This window comes from Spermophilus citellus (genome assembly GCF_964194105.1).
Source record: "Spermophilus citellus genome assembly, chromosome: 1".
In the NCBI taxonomy this organism is placed as follows: Eukaryota; Metazoa; Chordata; class Mammalia; order Rodentia; family Sciuridae; genus Spermophilus; species Spermophilus citellus.
Genome location: NC_138182.1, coordinates 138,081,734 through 138,104,372, shown reverse-complemented (window position 1 = coordinate 138,104,372; position 22,639 = coordinate 138,081,734). Strand labels below are relative to the sequence as shown.

The 22,639-nt window shown below is 39.9% G+C and overlaps 2 protein-coding genes across 5 annotated transcripts in view; one reads left to right on the top strand and one right to left on the bottom strand.

The window, feature by feature from the left end:
- Positions 1-878: 878 nt before the first annotated feature.
- Positions 879-17,782, top strand: CNOT8 (CCR4-NOT transcription complex subunit 8). 3 transcript variants are annotated; one of them, XM_081304391.1, is made up of 7 exons: positions 879-998; positions 6,331-6,449; positions 7,925-8,118; positions 10,576-10,737; positions 11,763-11,907; positions 12,849-12,959; positions 16,600-17,782. In XM_081304391.1, the coding sequence occupies exons 2-7, from the start codon at positions 6,333-6,335 to the stop codon at positions 16,747-16,749; spliced, it is 879 nt and encodes a 292-aa protein (XP_081160517.1). In that variant the 5' UTR covers positions 879-998; positions 6,331-6,332; the 3' UTR covers positions 16,750-17,782. The 3 variants fall into 3 exon arrangements, with proteins under 3 accessions (XP_081160517.1, XP_081160516.1, XP_081160518.1); XM_081304390.1 differs by having other exon boundaries at positions 921-1,003; positions 6,304-6,449; XM_081304392.1 differs by lacking the exon at positions 879-998 and adding an exon at positions 6,768-6,889 and having other exon boundaries at positions 6,318-6,449.
- Positions 17,783-20,861: 3,079 nt separating this feature from the next.
- Positions 20,862-22,639, bottom strand: part of GEMIN5 (gem nuclear organelle associated protein 5) — a 44,449-nt gene continuing 42,671 nt past the window's right edge. For both annotated transcript variants that reach the window (XM_081304323.1, XM_081304324.1), the window contains 2 exons: positions 22,057-22,153; positions 20,862-21,517 (listed from right to left, as the gene is read on the bottom strand). In XM_081304323.1, the coding sequence (XP_081160449.1) occupies positions 21,350-21,517; positions 22,057-22,153 (265 nt within the window). In that variant the 3' untranslated portion in view covers positions 20,862-21,349. The remainder of the gene's footprint in view (positions 21,518-22,056; positions 22,154-22,639) is intronic.

The following is a 22,639-nucleotide window of genomic DNA, read 5'->3' as shown; positions in this document are numbered from 1 at the left end:
AAAAGACCTTTCTCCAGCCAGGACTGAAAGGGGGTCGAGGGTGAGACCTCCTAGGTCCGCTTGGGCCTCGCAGCTCTAGCAACCAAGCTCAGTGCGTCTGCTCGGCGTCGCGCCCACCTTGGGGCGCCTCAGAAGCCGGGGCGATGCCTGATCCCGAAGGCGTAGTCGTCTTTGTGCTCCGGCGGGCCGGGGCGAGCCGGTTGCTATGGGAACGCTCCTCGCAGGAGGTGGGCCTTGGCAGTCGCCCAGACTCGGTTTGGGCCCCACCCCCAACCGTTTGCCAGAAAGAATCCGTGAGGTAGAGGTTTTGTGAGGGGCCTGGGGGCTGCGTTAATACAGAGGGCGCGACCGGGCTACACCCGCAAACTTCCCTAAGTCCCCTCCTGCCAAGGATTTTAACGGTACTTTAAAGCAGGGAGGAGGGGGCGTTGTAACCTGGGGGATGTAGTCGGAGGGGACACACCCGTCACTAGGCCTAAGGTCTCCCTAGGCCACGCCCACTGGTGGGGACTAGTTGTAGGCCACGCCTCTTCCTTAGGCGCGCGGAAGGACAAGCTAAATAGAGTAGGAATCGAAGAACCTGGGCCGCTAATCGCGCGGACTAGAGCCGGCCGTCCTCCGCATGCGTCTTCCACCCCACCTTTTTCACGGCGCGCGGCTGTTCCAGCGCCTGCGCAGTTCTACCCGCTAGTTCACGAGCTGAAAGAACATGCACGGAATCACTGGGGCGCGCAAAAAGGGAGGAGCCGGCGTGATCCGGCGCGCGCGCGCTCCTGGAGTGACGCAAGAGAGCAGGCGAGTCGGGAGGATCGGGCGGATAGAGTGACACAACCAGGTTGTTGGTTGGGCGGTACGTAAGGCCGCTCTGGGAACGAGTGCGCCTATCTCACTGGCCCGCTAGGTTCTAGGAACAGATCCGGGGCAGAGGGAGGAGAGCGCAGGGTTAGGGCTTGCTGCCGCTGCCGCTACTGCTGCCCGCGCTTAGCGGGCACTGACAGTCAGGGTAAGTCGGAACCCCTTACTGGACGGATGACCGTAAAGATGAAGCAGTGTGGGAGGTCAGGGGCCTTGTGGGTGGGAGCAGAGTGGGGGCGTGTGTGTGGGGCAAGGTTCCTGAGAAGGGGCAGAAGCCCGTCGAATAGTAGTAGTAATGGCCAGCACAATAGTCATGTTCTAGTGATATATACCAGGACTTTACGGAGTACCCTTATATCCTTCATTCTATGTAGCCACTAATGCAGTCTTCCGAGTGCATGCTGCTTTCAGACCCATTGTACAAGATGGGAAAACTGAGGAATAAGAGGTTAAGTAGTTTATTCCGGGCCACACTGCTAGTACGGTCAGGCTTTGAATTTGGGCTTGTCTGGCCCTAAGGCCTGTAATGTTTAAATCTTTGCCTTACCAAGGGAGACAAAAAGGAATGAGGTGCTAGAAGCGCGGTGGGCAGGGCGGGGTGAGTGGGAGAGTATGGTTCGAAGTGGAAGGGTGACCCTGAACTGGAAGAGAATGACGGCGGGAGTAGGGGAACTGACCCGAGTTTGGAACTTTGCGGGCCTCCCCCTTCTAACTCGCTGCCCCTCCTCTTTAGTTCTTGCGGCCTCACTTTTCTTTGCTGTTCTTTGGCTTTGTGAATCAGAGCCATTTTGGAGACGCCAGTGCACAGATTTGGAGCCCTCGGCCGTTTTAAGAACTGAACTGCGGTTTTCAGGGCTGTGTCTTCGGACACTGTTTTGGGAGATGCAGTGAGAAGACGGAGGTCAGCGGCAGCCCTTGGTGCCGCTCTTTGTACCGTGCGTCTGCCACTTCCTTTTTCATCTGTCTACGCACTGCAAAACCTTTGTTCAGTGCTCTCTGGGGAGGTTCAGTCTAGCGAAGTGATGTTTATTTTTTTTTCCTTGCACATATATATGTCCTTTTCCCAAGCAAGCCTGGTACTCCGGACTACTTGCAGGGGAAACTGGCTGCTGGCTTTATCATGAGTTGCTCTTCAGAGGTTTCCTGGATGAGCAAGAAACTCGTGTTTAGGAGTTTACATTACACTTCATCAGGAGCGACCTGAGCAGATGACTGTGCGGGTCAGCACAAGGCAGGGATCTTGGTGATTGATTTTGTGTGTGCATGTTTGTGTCTGCTTGTGAACTTTTTTTTTTTTTTTTTTTTAAGTTTCATATGTAGCTCACGTGGGAGTCAGGTTTTGATGTTAGCTTGTAAGGCAAACATTGCTTAGGGATCAAAATCATTTTCTTTAAAAATTCCTTAGGAAAGTGCAAAGTTTGTAATTGCCATTTTATTTCTGAGTATATCCAGCGCTGTCAGATTTTTTTCTTCTGTTTTGAAACTTGTTACTGTTTCTTTGGTTGTAACCCAGAAAAGTATTTAGGTTACCTTTAAGGGGTTGTGCTCTACAAATATTTGAAAGGCATGGAGTCATTCTGCCTGTGAAATGCTGGCATTGAGACGCTTAAAATGAGGAAGATAAACCCCCCAAAACAGCATGTTTGTAGTTCCTATCTCAGACTCATTTTGGAGCAGATGTTCACTGAGTGGAAAGTGGCAGGCCAGTTGCTGGTATTCAGTTGCTCTTTCTCTCACCTTTTTACATTACATTACATTCAATAATTTGACTTGCTAAGTTAAATGTCCATTGAGTGACATGTCTTATTTTTTAGTGGTACATTTAGGGACTTGGAAGCTATCATTTATTTCCCCACAGATTTTCTAGCTAAAGATTTGATGCAAGAGTGTCTTACAGATTCGATTGGGGGGTGGGGGTATTGGGGATTTCCCAGGGGCATTTTACCATTGAGCTGCATCCCCAGTCCTTATTTTTTATTTTGAGATAGGGTCTCCTGTCTCCCTAGGTTGCTGAGAACCTTGCTAAGTTGCTGAGGCTGGTCTCAAATTTGTGATCCTTTTGATCCTCTTGTCTTGCCTTTGCCAGTGTTCTCTTGTGTAGTCCCCATTTGTCATATATGTATAATAATGGCATTTTTTAAAACAGTGGTTAGCATAGCATTTTAATAACAAATTGATAAAATGAAGGCCAAATTTTTTTCTTTTTCTGTTTTTTTTTTTTTTTTTTTTAAATTTTTTGGCCTCTTTCTCTTTTGTTGCTTTTGCTTTTTGCTTGGGTGGAAACATCTCTCAAAAACTCCAGACTGGAAAAAACAAAAACAAAAACAAAAACTAAACAAACCCTATACTGATACCCACTTCCCCTAAATAAGTTGTCTTTGAAATGACACCAGAAAGGAAGTATACTTTTCAGTGAGGGAAATAGGAAGTGGTACTGATTGAACATTAAATGGGGATGGAAAATGGTTTTAACTCCTTTTGCAGGGGAAAATCATAAGCATGGTTAGAAATCTAAAATTCCGAGCATGTTCTTAATTATGGTCAGATAGTGGAATTCCTTCACATTCAGTTTTAACTTCTTTCTTTTTGTCTTTATCAGTTAATTTATTAGCTTTTAATAAAACAAAAACAAGAATAAATGGATTCTCATCTAAGAAGTTTCTCTCTATATTTGTTGGGGAGATATCATATAGTCTACTTACATTTAATAAGTGTAATTTTGGAAAAACGTGTATAAGTGTAGGATACCTTGAATAAATGTTCTTTTTTTTTTTTTTTTAAAGAGAGAGTGAGAGAGGAGAGAGAGAGAGAGAGAATTTTTTAATATTTATTTTTTAGTTCTCAGTGGACACAACATCTTTGTTGGTATGTGGTGCTGAGGATCGAACCCGGGCCGCACGCATGCCAGGCGAGCGCGCTACCGCTTGAGCCACATCCCCAGCCCCTGAATAAATGTTCTTAAAAGATGGTTGACAAAGTAGTAGATTGGTTTCTTGATGTTTGACAGTGCCATTTTGTTTGGTTCCAGATTCTCATAGTTCCATCTGCCAGTCTTATAGAAGACAGCAAAGATTTTTCTTGCTCTGTCCTTTGGAAACCATTCACATTCATTTTGCTGTTTCAAGGAAATTGCCCTGAATATATATACACTAGAACCCACTATTATATTGTGTTCTTGGATTCATGTGATGGGCTTGCCTTAAAAGTAAAGGGGCTGGGGCTCAGGCTCAGGCTCAGCAGTAGCGCACTTGACTGGCATGTGTGAGGCAATGGGTTTGATTCTCAGCACTCATATAAACAAACAAATAAATAAATAAATAAATAAAATAAAGGTCTATCAACAACTAATAAAATATATAAATTAAAAAAAGCAAAGGCCCTTAGAATAAGCTGCTGCTGCTTCTTTTTTTTTTTTTTTTAAAGAGAGAGGGAGAGAGAGAGGAGAGAGAGAGAATTTCAATATTTATTTTTCAGTTATTGGCAGACACAACATCTTTGTTGGTATGTGGTGCTGAGGATCTAACCCGGGCCGCACGCACACCAGGCGAGCGCGCTACCACTTGAGCCACATCCCCAGCCCCAGAATAAGCTTCTTACTTGGTCTTTTTTTTTTTTTTTTCCCCTTAAGATGAGACCTTGTATGTTGCTCAGGATGGTCTTGTTATAGGACTGGGGCCTTCTGGGATACTGAGGCAGCAAGAAGGCCTCCTTTCAAATCCTGGTTCTTGTGATCAAGTCAGAAAGATTTCAGACAGGTCAGAGTAACAGGCATGAATTTATTGTAGGGATAGAAAAAGAGAACGGGGATACTCTCAAGGGAGAGAGTGCTTCCTTTCAGACAACAGCTTTCCACATTTATTGAGATCTCAGAGAAGTTTCCAGAGGGTCCTGCCTAGGACTCTCTTTTGACTGACAGCGAAATGACATCATACGTTTAAGTTTCTACTGCCATGACCACTGTAGGTCACTTTGACCCATGCTGACCAGTTCTAATTGGAACCTGTTCTTACAGATTTTATGGTTAGGGGGTATTATCCTTATTTTCCTGAATTCTGGAGTCTTGTCTGTGAAAGGGTCACAAAAGTCCTTCCCCCATCTTCAAAGTAATTAGAGTTCTTCTTAATGACATTATTTTGGGCCTTCATTTCTCCTGCACATAACAGGTAGTTTGCTGAGGAATGTGATATATTCTGTCCCGTTTAGCCAGATGGGTCTATGGATAAATTGCTTTTTGGAAAAGAAAGCACATAGGGGTCATTTTACAGAATTATTCCTTTAACCCCATGTTCCCGCTATTCATGTCTGTATGTTTCCTGTCTGTTAATCTCAAACTAGTGATCCTCTGGCCTCAGCCTTCTGAGTAGCTGGGGTTACAGGTGTGGTCCACTGTACCTGGCCATACTATGCTTTTTGAGTTTTTTTGTGTTGCTGGGATTGATCCAGGACCTTGAACATGTTAAACATGAGCTCTATCACTGAACCCTCTCATGTGGCATTTATTGCAATAATAGCATTACCCTGAGGCTACATGATTTTTAATTTTGTCTTTAGAATATTTCTCTTCCCTAGTTTCATCCTGGAGGCATACCATAAATTATGTATACCTGCCTTCCTCTCTTCTTACTGTTGAATTGCTATTTAGTTTTTTTTTAAAACAATATTATGTATTTAAAACTAGACAGTAACTTAAATTTTGATTTTCATTGTGGTTTTTTAAGGTTTCAAATTAGCAAGTAGAATTGATTTTTACTGTTTACAGCCTACCTTTTATAATGTAGTTGCATAAATTTAAAGATTTCATTGTCTCCAGTCGTATTTGACTTGGATTGTGGGGAAAAATAATTTCCTTTTTTGGAGAATGAAAGGAGTCCCATGTCCTTCTTATTCATCAGGAGTGTAAAGACAGGAGTGTGGACACTTGAGTGAGAGAGTTTAGGTCTCCCTTTGTTATTTTAGGCTTTCAGAGATTGCAAGTACATTTAAAGGGCTAAAGTGATTCCTTAAGAAATATTTCCATGATTTGCTCTTTGTGCAAAGTGACGTCAAAGTCATGGAAAGGGGCATATTTGTGGACCAAGGGAATAATTAATCTTTAGTAGTCTGCAGAGTGCTGAAAAACTGGTTTAAAGTAGTGTTTTCAATTTTGTGCTAAAGGACAATTTGGGCATATGTCCTTCAATAACTTTAGTTTCTTCAGGTTAAAGAAATTTTGTGTGTGCCTGTGCTCATGTTTGTCTGTCTTGACGAAGGCAAGCTTTCCTGTCATATAAGATGGAAAATAAATATGCTTATTTTATCCTTTTAGCTTAAACTAATGAAGTTATGGCAAAATGTTGTTTTGATGTTTTTATTTTTGTTGACATACTACTGTACTAACTTACTTGATTTCAAAATATGTTTTTAAATCTAGATCAGATCAAGCATTGGATTACTTTCTCACTTAGTTAGCTAAAAGTGACTTCTCAGGTTTCCTCAGGATGCCTGCAGCACTTGTGGAGAATAGCCAGGTTATCTGCGAAGTCTGGGCCAACAATCTAGAAGAAGAGATGAGGAAGATCCGAGAAATTGTGCTCAGTTACAGTTACATTGCAATGGTAAGGAGCACTATTCTATTTGATTGACTTTCTTGTGTGGACTCAAGAATGTTTAACGTGATATTTTGAGAAGAAATTATTATATTTCTGTAAAGCCCTGGTAAGTTAAACTTCATAGAGTTTTGTATTGTTTTTATGAAACATGAGAGTGACCAGTGGGTCTCTGAGGAGGGTGTACTCTGTAATATAACTGAAAAGTTAAAGCAGAAATTGTATCAGCCCATATCACTGTTCCAGTGATATGGTGAATTTGACTATAGTGTCTCTGAAGGTTTGTTTCTAGAATTTAAAAATCATGAGCCCTCACTTAAATTCCAGATTTCTGGCATCTCTGGAAAAAAAAAAATGAAGATTTGGAAATAGATGATATGTACACATTCCTGCCTGACATCCAGCGGCTGGAGAGGACAGGGTATCTTGGCAATTCCTCTTGTAGAGAGGCATGTGCTCTCTATTTTACTCCAGGGCCCATGGTTTGTTGTTGTTTCTTTCTTTCTTTTTTTTTTTTTTTGGTACTGAGGTTTGAACTCAGGGGCACTTGACCACTGAGCCATATCCCCAGCCCTATTTCGTATTTTATTTAGAGACAGGGTCTCACTGAGTTGCCTAGAGCTTTGCTTTTGCTGAGGCTGGCTTTGAACTTGGGGATCCTCCTGCTTTGGTCTCCCAAGCTGCTGGGACTATAGGTGTGCGCCACCGCACTTGGCTGAGTCCTTACTGTTTTCATAGCTAGCTTGGTTTATTCTTTTATGTAAATTACCTGGAGTTTGTGACTCCTGTTTTAAAGGTAATATGGTTAAGTCTTTAGCCTGGTATTCAGAACTCTGTGATTTCTGTTCAATCTTTTTATTCAAGATAAATGTGGTGTTGTTATTTTTTTCTGAGGGGCTATGTCACTTCCCTGTATTTCTATTTTAATTCATGTGTTAACTATCAATCTAGAATTTTTTTAAAAGAATGTTCTTAATTGATTAACTCTCTGTAGTTATCCAACAACTACTTCTACTTACATCCTGCCTTGGTTGGTTGGTTATCTATCTATCTATCTATCTATCTATCTATCTATCTATCTATCTATCTATTTTGCACTACTGGGAATTGAACCCAGGGGTGCTCTACAAGTGAGCTATATCTCTAGCCCTTTTGTTTTTTATTTTGAGATAGAGCGTCACTAAGTTGCTAAGCTGACCTTGATTTGTAATCCTTATGCCTCAGCCTCTGGAGTAACTGGGATTCAGGCATGGACTACTGCATCCAGCTGCTTAGGATTTTTAAATAGTTGTGCAAAGCTTTATGATTCTAGTGCTTCTTCAGTAGATATAAAAAGATCACTATTCTAAAATAGATTTTTTTGTGCCCAAGTGTGGGGTTTATCTCATAACTTTTATATATTGAAGCAAAATTTTATTGATGTAAATTTGTATTTCTGAATTATCAATTTGTGAAACCTAATGAGAGACTTTTTCCTTTTCTAGGACACAGAATTTCCCGGTGTTGTGGTCCGACCAATTGGTGAATTTCGTAGTTCCATAGATTACCAGTATCAGCTTCTGCGGTGCAATGTTGACCTTTTAAAAATTATCCAGCTGGGCCTGACATTCACAAATGAGAAGGGAGAATATCCTTCTGGAATTAATACTTGGCAGTTCAATTTCAAATTTAATCTTACGTAAGTTTCTGAGACACTTCTCTGTGTTACTTGTTGATCCTGCTATATCAGTGCAAACTGTGATTTCTACTGATTTTAAGTTTTGTTTCTACTGAACCCAGCTAGATGTTGAACATAATATAGTCAAACAGAGAATGGAATAGGGAACCTTAGAAACCCACTTAAAGAATTCTTAAAAAAAAAAAAAGAAAAAAGACAACTCAGTTAAAAATTGGTGCTGGTCATTCTGGAGCTTGCCAAGCTACTGGGGAGGCTGAGACATAAGGATCACAAATTAGCAATACCCTAGCAACTTAGTGAAATCCTGTCTCAAAATAAAAAATGAAAAGGGCTAGGGATGTGGCTCAGTAGCTAAGCACCCCTGGGTTCAGTCCTAGTATCAAAAAAAAAAAAAAAAAAAAAAAAAAGGAAATGGCAATAGGGGTTTTGCCAGAGAAGATACAGAAATGGCCAGCTGGTGAGAAGATGCTCAATAATTAGTCAAATAAAGCCACACTACTGGGCCTGGGGTTGTGGCTCAGTGGTAGAGTGCTCACCTAGCATGCATGAGACACTGGGTTTGATCCTCAGAACCACATAAATGTAAAATAAATATATTGTGTCCACCTGAAACTAAAAAATAAATATTAAAAAACCTCCCACTACTTCACATCTACTGGAGTAGCTATAGTCAAAAAAGATATAATGACTTAGAATAATATTTAATAATTAACAGAATTTAGCATAATGTAATTGAGTGTTGGTGAAGGTGTGAATATATTGAAATCCTTATACATTGCTGTTGGGAAAGGTAGAATTCTTTGAGCTATTTTGGATAATAGTTTGACAGTTTCTCAAAAAGTTAAAGAGTTGCCACATGACCCAGCAGTTCCACTGCTGGGCTTATGCACAGGAGAAGTGAAAGCTTTACTTATAAAAAAAAAAAAAAAAGAAAGCTTTACTTATTTAAAAACTGTACATAAGTTCATAGCACATTATTCAGAAGAGCCCAAAAAAGGAAATGATCCAAATGTCTATGACTTGGAATGGATAATAAAATGTGGTTTGTCCGTGTGAAATAATGTTATTTTATTTTATTTTTTGTGGGTTACTGAGGATTGAACTCACTCAACCACTGAGCCACATCCCAGTCCTATTTTGTATTTTATTTAGAGACAGGGTCATACTGAGTTGCTTAGTGCCTCGCTCTTGCTGAGGCTGGCTTTGAACTCATGATCCTTATGAAAAGGAGTGAAGTTATGATTCATGGTGCACATAGAGGAAACTTGAAGCATTGTCTGTTTTTTAAGAATAATTTTTTGACTGTTATTCATGTGTTTTGGAAATCTCTTTGAGGTTCAGATAATTTTAGGAAGTGATTGAATCTTTCAAGATCATAGTGGTTTTTTTTGTTTAAATATTTTTTAGATATCAATGGATATTTTATTAATTAATTAATTTATTTGCGGTACTGAGGATTGAACCCAGGGCCTCACACTTTGCCAGGCAAGTACTCTCCTACTGAGCCATAACCCTAGCCCTGTAATGGTTTTCTTTATGATTATTTCATGCAATTATATCTGGAAACAAAATTGTGAAATCTAGGTGTTGGGGTTGTGGCTCAGCCGTAGAGCGCTTGCCTAGCACCTGCAAGGCCCCTTAGCACCACATAAAAATAAGTAAATAAAATAAGGGTATTATGTCCAACTGCAACTAAAAAATAAATATGTAAAAAAAATTTGTGAAATCTAGTGGAAAAGGAGTTATTTAGCTTAATATATTTTCCTATTTTTGTATTTTGTGGTATTATAAATATTACTCCATTTAAATTGATGAGAATATCTTTACAGTGAAATATTATGCCAGAGTTAAAAAGGATGTTATTGAGTATTGATTTCAAAAGGTAATCTATGGTACACAGATACAGGGATGCAATTATATTTGTGTAGGTAGAGAAAATAGTACTATAAAAATAAATAGTTATTTCTGTAGGGTAGCATTATATGAACATTAATAATATAATTATCTCTCTCTCTTTCTCTCTCTCTCTCTATATATATATATATTTTTACACACAGGAAATTTGCATCTTTTGTAATTAGGATATTTAGCTGGGGCAAAAATCTCATTTTTCCATCTATCACAGAAATAAGGTTTTTTTTTTTGCTTTATATGCTTGCTGAAATACTGGAAGAAATTAATGAAATGAAAGATTTTTTTTTTGGTTGTGGTGGTGCTGGGGGATTGAACCTAGGGCCTTGTTCATGTGAGGCAAGCACTCTACCAACTAAGCTATATCTCTATTTTTTTAATTATATGTGCTATTAAAAATAAACATTTATTTGTATATCTCTATTTTTAAATTATGAAAAGTATTTCAAGAATATTTGTACTATAAATACAAGTTGATGGTACTATAGTTGCCTCCTACTTGTTTTGTGATCCACCAGCTAATTAAGAGAACACTTTGTTTTTCAGAGAGGACATGTACTCTCAGGATTCCATAGACCTCCTTGCTAACTCAGGACTACAGTTTCAGAAGCATGAAGAGGAAGGGATTGACACGCTGCACTTTGCGGAGCTGCTTATGACATCAGGAGTGGTTCTCTGTGACAATGTCAAATGGCTTTCATTTCACAGGTCAGTTCTAGAGAATGAGTATCTCTCTTGCTACCCTTTAGCAAGAATTTAATTCTTAGTTATTTTTGCAGTTCTGTTGGCTCTGTTCTATTCATCAGCAGCAGTTAGAAGTTGAAAATCGTAACTGGGCACAGTGGTGCGTTCCTGTAATCCCAGCTACCTCTGGCGGCTGAGGCGGGGGGATTGAAAGTTCAAGGCTAACCTGAGCAACTTAGACCCTGCCTCAACAATAAAAAATAAAAAGGGCTGGAGATGTAGTTCAGTGATTGAACCCCTGGCTTCAAACCTTAGTACTGAAGAAAAAAAAAAAAACAAAACTCAAATGGTACTTACTTACAAGCTTCAGTTTTTCAGAAAACACTTTGAACATGTTGGTGCTTATATTGGTTTATGTTACATAGTATTGGACCCATCATTTGGCCATCAGTGGCTGTGTTTCCAAGTGGAAAGATGGAGGTTGGAAAGGATTACACACTTGGTTGTCTTTGTACTTACTCTGGAATTTCCCAGTTATTCAAAATGCAGATTCCTGTTAGTCTTTTCAGTACTTTTGGATTTTTTTTTTTTTTTTTTTTTTTTTTTGGTACTGGGGATTGAACCCAGAGGTCCTCAACCACTGAGCCACATCCCCAGCCCTTTTTTTAATTTAGAGAGTGGGTCTCCCTAAGTTGCTTAGGACCTCGCTAAATTGCTGAGGCTGGCTTTGAACTTGTGATCCTCCTGCTTCAGCTTCCCAAGCCATTGGGATTATAGGTATGCATCACCGCACCTGGCACTTAAATTTTTGATGAATCAAACCCACATTTATAAATCCTTGGGTTCTCTTGTATTTCTTGCATGATAGCCTGTTATATGTTACTTAGTAGAAAGTTCACATTATAGTAGAGTATACTATTTGGAAGATTGAAAGCTCCTAACATGAGGTAGCATTATAAAGTTTAAGAAATAAAGTGGTTGAACATTGGGATCTGGTAACTGCTGTTTTATTTTTTTTTTTAATTTCCTTGCTTTATTCTCTCTTATAGTGGCTATGATTTTGGCTACATGGTAAAGTTGCTTACAGATTCTCGTTTGCCAGAAGAAGAACATGAATTCTTTCATATTTTGAATCTTTTCTTTCCATCTATTTATGATGTGAAATACCTGATGAAGAGTTGCAAAAATCTTAAGGTACAGAATATTTTTCTTAATATTAGCAAAGAGAAAAACAGAAAAGCAGACTTGTCATTTTGCTTTATCCCTGTGTGTTCTGCATGCATTCTTTTTTTTTTTTTTTTTTGGTATTGGGGATTGAACTCAGGGCCACTTGGCCACTGAACCACATCCCCAGCCCCATTTTGTATTTTATTTAGAGACAGGGGCTCACTGAGTTGCTTAGCGCCTCAGCCTCCTGAGCTGCTGGGATTACAGGCATGTGCTACCAAGCCTGGCCCCTGAATCATTCTTGAGTTTCTGCTGGGTGCCAGAATTCTGCTATATAGGGTGTCACATAGGACTGATTGATTTAGGATTTTTTTATTATTATTTTTTTTAGTTGTTGATAGACCTTTATTTTGTTTATTGATTCGTGGTGCTGAGAATTGAACCCAGTGCCTCACACATGCCAGGCAAGTGCGCTACCGCTGAGCCCCAGTCCCAGCCCTGATATGGGATTTTGTTTGGCAGTTGTCCATGCGGCATGACCTGGGCATGAAGGGAGTTCTCTGTTTCTCTCATTCTAAGGCAATGTTCTTCACCTGAGGCCCACAAAACCAGGGAAATATCTGGTAACATGAGGTGTATGTTCAGTGTGTTAGGGATGGGCTCTGTGTTGTGTCTGATTCTCAGAGGGGTTAGAGATTTGCTATCTAGAACTGGATTGGTGTTTATCATTTATTTAACCCATTTCTATATTAAAAATGTAGAAAAGAAAGGAGCCAGAAACAGAATGTTACACAATGTATCAGTTGGAGTGAAGTAGAGTTAAACACCAAAAAGAGGATTGGGAGGCATATTAAGTAAATGGCCTCACTTTTTGCCACCACAATAAAACAAACTCACAAGTGGACTTAGTTGAATCCAGTAGGGTAGTGTTGGGTCTATAATATTGTCTGTTCTCTGGACATCTCCAGGGAGGTCTTCAGGAAGTTGCTGATCAGTTGGATTTGCAGAGAATTGGAAGGCAGCACCAGGCAGGCTCAGACTCACTACTGACGGGAATGGCATTCTTCAGGATGAAAGAGGTAAACTCCATTGACTATGAGGACCTCTCTGAAGGGATTTGCTATTTAGAAACGGATTGGCAACTAACTTGCTGAAGGATAAGGAGGTTGGTGATCTTTGTGGGCTCAGTTTCTCAAACCTTTATAGTTTCTGCTGGAAGTTAGTGGCCACTCTAAGAGCAGTTGTTTTTGTTTATTATGGTACATAATCAAATGTAGTTTGAGAGGCAGAAGCATTCTGAAGTGAACCACTTCAGAATACTCAAGTATTCTTGAGCATACTCAAGTCCAGAGTATATTTGGTGTTCCTAGCTGCTTTAATCCTTTAAGTTGTTTATTTTTCTTATTTTAAGAACAGGAACACATTTGTTAGGCCACTCATTTATGTATTGCTGAATTCTGTTAATTGTTAAATACATGGAGTTTACTCTAACTCATTAATGAACACTGAATATTTCCTTTGATTTCTTACTTAATTCTAAGTTTTAAAATGTATATGAAGAGATAGAAGAGTGAAAAACTGCTTTGAAAAATTAAAATGATTTTATTGAAACCTTTGAGAAGTGAATTAGATTAATTGATACGTTTCCTTGTGTTATTCCTAGTCACAAACCACACTGTTAGCCATGTTCTGGGAAATTATGTTAGTCCACATTCCATCACTGTGATAAAATACCTAAAATGGGCTCTGTGTTGTGTCTGATTCTCAGAGGGGTTCTTAACCATAAAAGTTCAAGAAGTCACTACCCTAATGAATTGTTGGCATAAGAGGTTTGTTGTCTAGAACTGGATTGGCATTTATCATTTATTTAACCCATTTCTACATTAAAAATGTAGAAAAGAAAGGAGCCAGAGATATTCAACTTAAGGTGGAGAAGTCAGTTTTGGCTCACAGTTTCAGAAGTCAGTTTTGGCTCACAGTTGTTATTGGCTTTGTAGTCTTGGGGCTGTGGTGAGGCAAAAAATCATGTCTGAGAGTGGGTGGTGGAGGAGGCCTGTTCACCTCATGATGGCTGGGAAGTAGGGAGAAGGAGGCGCTGGAGTCCCAGTACCCCTTCAAGGGCGCCCCCTCAGTGATCTAACTTACTTCCACTAGACCTTACCTCCTAAAGGTGCACCACCTCCCAGTAATGCCACATACTGGAGGCCTTCAACACAGGGCCTTTGGGGGACATTGGAGATCTTATCTGTAACATTCGGCCTTTGACCACCAAAGGCTCATGTCCATCTCACAGTGCAAAATACATTGAGTCCATCTCCAAGAATTTTCAGATTGTTATAGTTACAGCATTCCTCCAAAGTCAGTGTTCAAACTCTCCTGAGACTTAAAGCAAACAGCTTTTAGCTCCAGTAAAAATAAAAAAAACAAAACAAAACTAATTTTCAATTACATATTTCCAAGATAAAATGGCGTAGGGTAAACATTCCCATTCCAGAAGGGAGAAACAGGGCCTAGGAAAGGAAGGATTGAGCCAAAGCAAGACTGAAAACAAGCAGGGCTAACATTAAATCCTATAGTTTTATCCAGCATCCTGTGTACACGGTGGCATGATGTGAATTCCAAAGGACTTGGACAGCTCTGCCTTCATGGCTAGAGACCATGTGGCCACTTTTGGGCTGGTTCTGCTTGTGTTGTGGCTTCCCTTGCCCAGACATTTTGTGGCTTCCTTGAGCAGATGTTTTTTGTTTTGGGCATCTAACTTCCTGGGGTCTCCAGTGCAGCTTTGGCTTTACTGTCATGAATTCATGTATCACAGCTTTATGTGTCACCCTGTCAGGGGCTGCTTACAGGCATTTGACCCTGACATATACTGCTTGGTTCCCTGGCTTTCCTATGAAATCTTGGTGGAAGCCTTTGGGACCCCATAATTCTTGGCATTCTGCCTGCAAAGTCAGCATCAAATGGACTGGTTTGTGGCTGGCCTGAGCTATTCCTGGGTCCATTTGAATCCTAGCTGCAACAGCCTTAGTGCCTTGATAGCTGAACAAAGGAAACAAGAAAAACAATTCTATACATACTTTTGTGAGCAGGGAACACAAGGATAGTGGTGGTGGGGTTTTTTCCCTAAATCTTTGAGCCTGCCTTAGGTGGGGTCTTGCTGATCCCTGAGGTGTCCTCAAGGCATCTTTCCTGTTGTTCTTGTATAAAGTGCTTTGCTTCCTTTTAATGATTTTCATGGCACTAATTTTTTTTTTTGCCCCAACTTTAAATAGACTTCTTTTCTGATCAAATTGCATGTTTTCCAGATCTTTCTGCTCTGATTTTTGCTCCTAGTTTCACTATAAATCTGGCTAAAAGAAGCTAGCAGTATCCATGCTGTTGCCTGAATGCTCTGCTTTCTTGCAATTTCCTCTGCCACATAAACTTGTCTTTCATTTTTAAACTCAGCTTCCTACAAAGTTTCAGGGCATGAACAAAATGTAGACAAGTTCTTAGCCAGAATGTAACAAAAATGGACTTGAATCCATTTCCCAACAGAGTCCTATTTCTCTGAAACCTCATTAGCACAGCCTTTACTGTCTGCATTCCTATCAGCATTTTGATTTGGGCTCCTATCAGAATTGCCCATTAATCTCCACTCTAGCAAATTCAGGCTTTCTCTCGCCTCTTTTTCCACACTTTTCCAACTTCTTCCTGCAAACCAGTTCTAAAGACTTCTGAGCCATATTGTGAGGAACAGTCACCAGTTTTCTGTTAGCTTTTGATTGCTGTGACAAAATACCCAAGACAATCAAAAGGATGAAAACTTTATTTTGGCTTATAATTTCAGAGGTTTGAGTTTATTGTTGGTTGAGTATTGTTTTTGGACCGATGGCAGACCAGCATGACTGGGAATGTGTGGAAGAGGATATTTGTTCACTTCATGGCTGCTAGGAAGTAGAGAGAAGGGAAGGGGCAGGGTTCCAATAAATAGCCCCTTAAGGGAATACCCCTAATGACCTCCTTCCTCACACCAGGCCCCACCTCCTAAATGTTCTGCCACCTCCCAGTAGTACCACAGGCTTGTGACCAAGCTTCATTATGGCCTTTGGGGAAAACATTTAAGATCCAAACCATAACAGAAGTGTTTTGGGTCGGTGGTTCTTAACTGGGAATGATTTTGCTTCTCCCAGTAATGTCTGGGGACATTTTGGGAGTCACCATAACTTGGTGGGGGAGGATGGTGTGCTGCTGGGCAGGAACACTGCTAAACATCCTGGACTGCCAAATAAAGAATTATCTTGCCCAGTAGTGACATTGTTGAAATACCCTGCTCTAAGTGCTCAATGTCCATAACTCATGCCTTGTAACAATTTTGTTATCCCATCTTACACATAAGAACCATGGCTTAAAAATACTTGAAATGACATTGCCAGTGTTACAAGGTGAGTCAGTCTGAGTCCAGAGCCCAAAGTCTTAACTGCTGACTCGCCTGTGAAAGAGAAGGGGCAGGGGTACTAAACAGTACAGGGATCCTGCAGTAAGCAAATTCCTGGGAGTTCTGAGTTTGCTAAGAATGAAAAGACTATGTACAGGAAAGGTGTGGAGCCCTTTAAAATTAGTTTCTAATTTGCTAAATTTTCAGGGTTTTTAGAGAGCTGAGAGGGGTGATGTGGCAGTGTTTAGACTGGTGTGACTCCTGGACTGATTCTCACTGCAGTTCTCTGTCCTACTCTGCAGTTATTTTTTGAGGACAGTATTGATGATGCCAAGTACTGTGGCCGGCTCTATGGCCTAGGCACGGGAGTGGCCCAGAAACAGAATGAGGATGTGGACTCTGCCCAGGAGAAGATGAGCATCCTGGCGATTATCAACAACATGCAGCAGTGATGGTGGCAGGCTCTGCTGGGTGGGCCCGATCCCAGAGTGGTGCTTCCTGTGCTGACTGTGTACTCATCTTCCCCAAGAGAGAACACTTTTGAGCAAACTGTACCTGCCATCTGCATCGAGCAGAAAGACTTGTTTTACTGAAGACAGAAGATGTCTTTATTTTAGATCCAGAAGAGGGGAATTTGCTCTGAATTTGTAAACAAGTCTTCCCTGTTCCTCATCCCCACGCCTCTCCTCTCCAGTTGCCTCTTACCATCAGCATCCAGGGCTCATTTGACACCTTTTAAAATATCCAGGACAGGTCTGAAACAAACTAGTAAAATGTATATAACTCTTACCTGTTGTCATTCTTTTTATTTTAAATTTGTTGCTGATCTCTAATGAAAGATTCTTGCTATGGTTCTCAGCTGAGCTGAGCGCTTCCAGGGAAAATGGTACAAAATGGTGTTCTTGGGAAATGGGTTATACATTTTGGGGTTTTTCCCTTTCCTTTTTTGACCCTTCTTGAGGACATTTACTTTCCTCATACTATGGTAGTCCTTTATGTACTGTTACATGGAAATGAATTGCCCACTGCTGAAATTTGAAGACAATTTTACATCATCTGTCTACCCTTCATTCATGATCAACTCCAGGATGGATATTAAGTTGACCACTAAAGTACCTTGAAGTCTGTTCCACTGTGCCACTGAGATCTGGTATCACTCAGGCATCATCTGAGGTCATTTTAAGTTTTCATATAATGAATTCGATCCTGAAGGAAATGAGTAAGTTCAGATTTTAGGGTCTTATGCATATTGTATTTTTAATAATGTGCTTTCAGATGGTTGTCTGTATTCTCCCACCTCTTCTCCATTTTCCCTGTTTAACTTTCAGCAAACTCCAGGAATTAGATGGATTAATGAGTACCAGGAACGAGACTCGAGTTACAGTAACTTATAAACAGGACAGTAAAGGAACTTGGTTTAGAGAGATCTCTTGGAGTAATATCCCACAAATGGGGATAGAAAGCTCAGGACTTTTTTTTTTGTTTGTTTTTAAAACTAATCATTTAAAAAGTACACTGTGATTTTTTGAATGACTACAGAATGGAGTTTTGAAAAACCAAAAACCTCTTTGGAATGGTGGAAATAAAAACCAGTAATTCGCTGAAGTGGATGAATAGTCTTGCATTTTAAAAGCTTATGGAAAACTCAATTTGAAATGATTAAAAAATGTCAAGTATTATAAGCTGGTATTTAAGATGCTTGTAAATATTATTTATGTTTTTAATTTTGTAAAATAAAGATTTTTTTAACCACTGGCATGAAGGTTTGGTCTTTGGAAGATGGAATGACGCGGAAGGGTCTTGCCTTTATTATGTTATGTTCAAAACATTTCATCTGGTAGGAACTTGCTAAGGAGCACCGGTGGACAGAATTGTCTGCTTCTTACCCTGCTGTCAAGCCTTGCTACGAAACCAATTTTATTTTCTGGGGCCACTCATCATCTTTGGTGGATTAGCTTGTTGTTAATTAATGGAATTCTTTAGGATGTATGAATGTGAGGTATGTTAGACTTGGCTCAAGGTATTGTTTCTGTCTTTTTCTATTCTACTGCATAAAAATGTGTAATTATAAATCCAAAACAGAGCTAGTATTTAAAAATTTGTATCCAGTCTGGGTTTTGCTGTTGCCCAGGCCAACCCTGAACACCTGGGCTCAAGCTGTCCTACTGCCTTAGCCTCCTGTACAGCTGGGACTACAGGCATGTACCACTGTGCCCAGCAGATCTAATTTTGGCTGGGAGGGAGGTCGTGTATAAGGGCTATTTATTACTGTAAGATTTGGAAAGCTGCACTCAGCAGTCAAGGAACCCTGGCACTAATGAGTCTCTTACAGGTGTCCTTCCAAATTTGGATTATAGTAGGGATTTATCTTTTCTACAACTGAGAACAGAATTACATGTCAGGAGAAATGCTGAGATGAAGGGTTGAGGAACCCAAAAGTTGAGTAGAGGTCTGGTCACTGCACGGGAGAGGCATGAGATTATTAAAGTGGTTTTAACTAAAGAACTGGCCAGAACTCTGCATAGTGTGTAAGTAGTCATTTTCAGAAAAGCATGGCGTAGAAGGGTCAACTTTGGGTATAGTTCAATCCTATATATACTGCCCAATATTTTGAATTCCTGTGTTCTGTTGTTCTGGTAAGGTGGACTGTCAGCCACAAGCCACTGCTGGAATGAATGAAGTCACTTTAGAGCTCTTTTAAGTCCAAGCTACCAGTGAATTAATTTTCTCATTTATTCAAGTCAGTGAATTCTCATTGAGCACCTACAAAGTACTGGACACTTGCTAAGTTCTCTACCCTCCCTGGAGTTTACAATTTCCCTGTGTTGTCAGACAGTAAATAATTCACACAAATACAGTTTAACGTATGAGTCACTGGGGTTGACATTGAGGGAGTATTTTCAGAGAAAGGGCATTTAGGCTGAGAATTAAAAATGCGTTAAGTCATCCAGGGGAACAACATAGGTAAACCCCCAGAGGTGACAGAATTAAAGTTGGTGTGTTCCAGCAATAGAGACTACTGTGGCTGGAATCTAGGAGCAGGATGATAGTGGCCAAGAGGTGGCATGGGAACAGGCTTGCCCATGTAAACTACATTGAAGATTTATATCCCCGCGCGCCCCCCCCCCCCCAAGACTCATGGGAAAGGTTGTTAAGAAGGGAACTCACAAAGCTAGAGGAAGAATGGAGAATTAGTAATAAGCGTGCATTCAGAGAAACTCTGGAAGGCCACTGCAATCATCCAGGTAACTAGGTGGTGGTAACCAGATGTTGATCTGGATGTTGTAGGGGTAGGGGGAGATTAGAGATGAAGAACCAAAAAGATTACTTGGTGATATATCTTTGCCACTTAAGTACCTGAGTCATCTGCTTGGTGCTCTGGCTTATTATGGTTCTGATAATTAGGGAGATATAAATGATAATTATTTACTCAAATTATAATAAACATACTATACAGTATTAGACTAGGGAAGGAGTTTAAGAGGAAGATGAGTTGTTTTTGTTATACTTCTGCTATTGTTTTTTTTTTTTCCCTTTTCAGAGAGGAAAGCAGATGCACATTTAAGGGAGAAGGGATATCTCAAGGGAGAGACATCTTTGGGGGTTAAGTTAGAAGTACACATTCAAGGGAGAAATGTGGACCGTTGATAGGAGACAGCCTTGTTTTTATTGCAGTTTTCAAGTAGCAATTCTTGGATCTTACCAAGCAGTATTTGTATTTGTGCAGAGTTCCTCCTCCCACAGATAATGTTTTAGTGAATCACACAGGAGTTTGGAATTTCTAGTTTAATAACTGCTCATTACTCAAGTGGAAGGGAATACATTTTTTTTTTTAAATTTGTTGTGGAACCTGCCATCTAGTCTGCAGTTAGCCACACCCATTTATCTTTGCATTCAAAAAGATTCTCTACCCTTAGGACCACTGCATCTTCTTATTAATAAGTTCAGTTACTATGTAAAGGACTATGAGGATTTAAATTTTACTGTATTTCCTTTTTGTGATTTAGCATTTTTTTAAACATTAAAGCTAGGCACTTACAAATGTCTTTTAAACAAAACTGTCTCTCAAGCCTTTTTCTTATCTGAGAGTCCCTGTTAATTTCATTCTTGCTGTTTTTACAACTCCAACCTTAGGAATTAATTGAAAAACTAGATACCCAAGCAAAAAAGCCTTCACAATGAATCCTAAGAAAAAACCAATTTGTAATTAAATAGTATTAGGGTTCCTTTGTGGAATGTCCAATGTCCAATGATCCAAAACTTATATACATAAAATTAAGAATATGCATTTTTCTCCAAAGAGTATTTGTGGTTTTAATTCTCAAAAGGGTTCTGTGACCACAAAAGATTAAGAATCACTAAAATAATTTCTTCCTGAGCTAATTGATCACCATCAATCATTTGTCATAAAACTGAAGGGATAACACACATTTGAGATAATTATTTGTTCCTGTAAAGCTTTAGTAACTGATTTGTCCAAATAAGCAATTCTGTAAAACAATAAAATCAAACTTTCAACCTAAAGTTCAGATGAAGGATCAAGAGTCAACATGATGAGAAACGCCTATATCACATTCAAACTTGAGTCTTGGAAAGAGTATATGTGGGAGAGCCTAGGTTAATAAAAATAATTAAAAACAAAACTATACCAATAGTCATAAAATGTGGCAATTCCACCTTCAACAAAAATGAGATGTTTATGATCAGGTGAAGTATTTATAAAGGTAGCTGTGTTCAAGAACATAACACTTTGGGTGGTTACAAAAGTTTCTCCTCTTTGGGTGAAACCTGCATAAGGCTTTAGAGATGACATAATCACTCTGCAGGTATTAGTTCTGAGCAACTATTGCTGGCTTCCCGTGATCTTGAGTTCCAAGTCAGACTCCACTGTGTCTAAGGGTAGACAGTTGATTCAAGCTTAACCCTCACTGTATTAGTCTGGATTACTGCAAACACATCTAGGGATCAGAGTGAATGCCTGGCGAGATGTAACTGCAGAGTTGAAAGATGTCAATAATTCTGTGGCACAGTTTCTGCAAGGTCCCTGAAAGTTCACGTGCAGAAGGTCTGGCAGTGTCTTTTGTAAGCTTTAGTGTTGCTGTATTTCTGAAGGAGTTCTTGGGCCTGTTGCTGCATTTCTTGGGTCACACAACCAGGGTACCGGGACCCAATATGAAGCAGGACGAGGCAGCACTCCAGCACATCTGGGAAGGGCCAGGTCTGAAAGATGTAAGGATGAATAAAGACATATTTGCAAAAGAGCCACAGACGACACTACTAATCTAGATTCATCTAATCATTCTTCTCAGGCTGGACTGAGCCATTTCTCTCATAAATGACATGCAAAACTAGGGTGGTTACTAGATTTCCTTGTCAAGTGATCATTTTTCTAGTGGCCTACTAAAATCAACTCAAAAAATGCTGCTGCTCTTCTTCTAGAGCCACAGCCAATTTTCTTACATATTTGTAAGCTATCAAATATGTGGCACCATTTACATTTTACTTCTTACTTCCAATTGTAAAATGTTTGATTTCTCTTTGGACTCAGTTTTCAGACTATCTTGTGTGATCAATAATTCTAGTTCCATTTCCACAAAACATTTTAGCTAACCAGAAACAACTGGATCTTAAATTTTTAAGTACATAAATATTTAGATTTTAAAGACTGAAGAGAGAAGTAGATTACCTTTAAAAATCTGTAGAGTCAGGTGATAACACAAAAAGTAGTGTCTTATCAGAAGAACTGCTATAGAGCTTACCTTAATGCTCTCAGGAAAGTCAGCCATTCTTTTGTTTGCCTCCGTAAGCCTTTTGGTTAATTCAGGTAGAGAGACCATCTCATTTTTTTCTTCTTTACTAGTAATAATAATAAAGTACAAGTCAGGTGTCTTGCCTTTAACTTTCCCCCTTAATTATTTTTATTACGGTAAAATACACATATCATAAAATTCACTATCTTTTTTTTTAGAGAGAGTGAGAGAGGAGAGAGAGAATTTTTAATATTTATTTTTTAGTTCTCGGCGGACACAACATCTTTGTTGGTATGTGGTGCTGAGGATCGAACCTGGGCCGCACGCAGGCGAGGCGAGCGCGCTACCGCTTGAGCCACATCCCCAGCCCAAAATTCACTATCTTGAACATTTTTAAGTGCACTTGTTCTGTAGTATTGAACACTTTCCCCTGATGTTGTAAAATCATCATTACCATCCACACCCAGAAATCTGTTTCTTTTTATCTTGTAAGATTGAAATTCTACATACATTAAATGATAACTCTCCATTCTCTGCTTCCCCCCTCTTGGCAGCCACCACTCTACTCTGTCATACAGTTGGAATCATAGTC